Below are 2800 nucleotides of genomic sequence, written 5' to 3'. Positions count from 1 at the left end.
GTCCTCACCCCTACAGTCAATGCTGCATTTCTATCACCTCTGAGAACCACTCCCAAGTCCTCTCCATCAAATAAAAGGTAACTTATATTCCGTACCTACAGAGTTCACTGATCTAGACATTTCATGCAAATGAATCATGATTTGGGGCATTTAGTGACTCATGTCTTTCACTTACTTTTAAAATAAATTTCCGTGTGTGTATGTGGTGTATATGTGGCATGACTGTGTGGTGTATATGTCCATGTGTGTGCAGATGAGTGTGCCAAGTACACACTTTAGAGTGTTAAGTGTTTTGCTCTGTCAGAGCATATGAATTCCTAATATGCCAAACATCATCAAATGCACTGGTATTTACATTCTAAGCATATTTGTAGCAAATTACATCCAGATGTTATAGGAGACCATGTTAATGTAAATTATCCCCAATGTTATAGATTTTTGCCCTTTACAATTTTTTTTTCCACAGATTCATCCTTTTATTAGTCATGGTATCAAAACGCCTAGTCAAAAAGACCAAAGCCCATGTCGTCATCAGACTTTTCGGATTCTTCCTTCTTTGCTTCCACTTTCTTCTCCTCAGCTGGGGCAGCAGGGGTGGAGGGGGCAGGACCGCCTGCTGGTGCGGCTCCGGCTGCTGGAGCAGGCCCACCAGCCCCTACATTGCAGATGAGGCTCCCAATGTTGGCATTGGCCAGGGCCTTTGCAAACAAGCCAGGCCAGAAAGGCTCAACATTGACACCAGCTGCTTTAATGAGGGCATTGATCTTATCCTCCGTGACCGTCACCACGTCATCATGGAGGATGAGGGCGGAGTAGATGCAGGCGAGCTCAGAAACGGAGGCCATGTTGCGGACTGCCGGCTCGGTGCTAGTCGCCGGATGAAGTGAGGGCCTCACCCCAACGCGGCCTTAGCTTCCTGGGAAGGACCGAGCACCTTGGCGGCAGCAGAGGAAAAAGTGCCCTTTACAATTTAAATATTCAATAGGGCTAAATTTTAAATAGGCAATCTTCATTTCAAAAATTTTATTTTGCAGTATTTTGATCTTTAAGTAGAAATTTCATGTTTCAATTCATGGCTATTTCATCTCAAAATTTAAACACAATCACTCATTTTAAATTTTCCTCATTAAGTACATTTTGTTGTGGAATATTATTTTAACGAGGCAAAGATGTGTTACTATTGTTTATGCTGCATTTATATAAGGATGTAAGGATGCGTGTTTAATTATGTAAAGATGTCTTGCATCTGTTTCACCTTGCCTGCCTAAGGCACCTGACTGGTCTAGTAACAGCCAATAGCTAGACAGGAGAAAAGATAGGTGGGGGTGACAGACAGGGAGAATAAATAGGAGGACAAACCTAGGCTTTAAAAGGATAGAAGGAAGAAGAAGAGAAGAAGAGAGGAGACTACTGGGGCACGAAGCCAGGCAATTGCCAACCAGCCAGACATATGGACAGCAAGAAAGTAAAAAAGGTAAAAAGCCTTGAGGCAAAAGATAGATAAAGAGACGCAACACTCGCCTTGTCTACGAGGGCAGCTGGCTTGATCACCAGGGGATGCCGATAAAGGTCCAGGACTGGTCCCCTTATCACTGAGACATGAGGATGTGGGCGCTTGGAATTCACTGATCCTGCTGTATTCTCATATGTGAGTGTCTCAGGGGCAGGACCAGCCCGAGAAGCCATCTTCCCTCTGATGGACGAGGGCCAGGTGTGAAGAAACACAGCCCAGCTGTGGAAGTCAGAGTATTTGTAGCCTCATTAATTCGCATAGTTAATGTTGAGCTTCTGAGAAGACTGGTGAGGAAGAGAGGTCTTGAGTGAGACTGAGAACAGGCAGGCGAGAGAGGAGGACCTTGGCCAGTGGCTCTCACTCAGTGTCTCCTGGCCGGGCAGCCACCCATGCCCCTCTCAAGCTCCACTTCCTACTTTTTCCCAGTCTTCACTCATGCATCTGTGCAAGGGCCCTCCACACTGTTGACCGCCCAGCCACTCAGTCTCGGGAGCAGAGGTGCCCAGACACAAGCGGAGTTAGAGACCGAGGAGGTCACCTTCTCATAATGCAACGCGTTTTATTATTGGCAGGCAGACGGCTGGGCACGTCCTCCAGCAGACAAGGGACGCGATAGCATCTCCTGCTGAAACTTGCCAAGTCATACCTTAATTGTCGTTTGTCACAAGCCTGTCACATAAAAGGCCTCAAGGCCTGTCACATGCTAATACTTAATGAGTGAGACAATGACAGTTGGTGTCTTTGTTATTTTCACTGAAGCAGACATCAATCCACACAGAGCTGTGTTGTCTTTGGCGGCCTACTTAGCTTGCAGCCTCTGTCCGCTCTGATTGATAAGTGTTGATCAGCCCGTGCCCTCTTTGACTCCAGTAATAAATCTCAGAAAGGTCGCAGAAGAATGGCTTATGTGGTGAGAGTAGGGGCTGGAAAGGTCGAATAAGGATACCCATCTAGTGGAAAGGGAACTATAGTTAGTATCATACACAAGTCTATGTCTAAATTAAAGAACTGTCTGCTTTCTTCCTGTGCATGGAACGCTTTACTGTAGGCATAATGAATAATCCCAGCAGCAGTTTCCTCTCTGAGGGAAGTCTCCACCCACTGCGTTCTCCTACGAACTCCTGGATGCCCACCCACTGAGTGACTAGCCATATCATTCTTTGATGTGACATGCTCCAACCATGACCAAGTCCCCAAGTCCCCACTGCACTGACAAATTTCTCAATAAGAAAAGCTATGTGGCCGGGTGGTGGTGGCACATGCCTTTAATCCCAGCACTCGGGAGGC

The 2800-nt window shown here is 46.5% G+C and overlaps 1 protein-coding gene across 1 annotated transcript; it reads right to left on the bottom strand.

Annotated features, from left to right (window-relative positions):
* Positions 1-451: 451 nt before the first annotated feature.
* Positions 452-946, bottom strand: LOC126503285 (60S acidic ribosomal protein P1-like). The gene has a single exon (XM_050144859.1). The coding sequence runs from the start codon at positions 843-845 to the stop codon at positions 501-503; it is 345 nt and encodes a 114-aa protein (XP_050000816.1). The 5' UTR covers positions 846-946; the 3' UTR covers positions 452-500.
* Positions 947-2800: the final 1854 nt, after the last annotated feature.

The sequence above is a fragment of the Alexandromys fortis genome, unplaced genomic scaffold, assembly GCF_014885135.2.
Source record: "Alexandromys fortis isolate MF-2015 unplaced genomic scaffold, M_Fortis_MF-2015_v1.1 scaffold_52, whole genome shotgun sequence".
Lineage (NCBI taxonomy): Eukaryota > Metazoa > Chordata > Mammalia > Rodentia > Cricetidae > Alexandromys > Alexandromys fortis.
The sequence above is the reverse complement of the archived record's forward strand: the minus strand, read 5'-3'. Positions and strand labels throughout refer to the sequence as shown.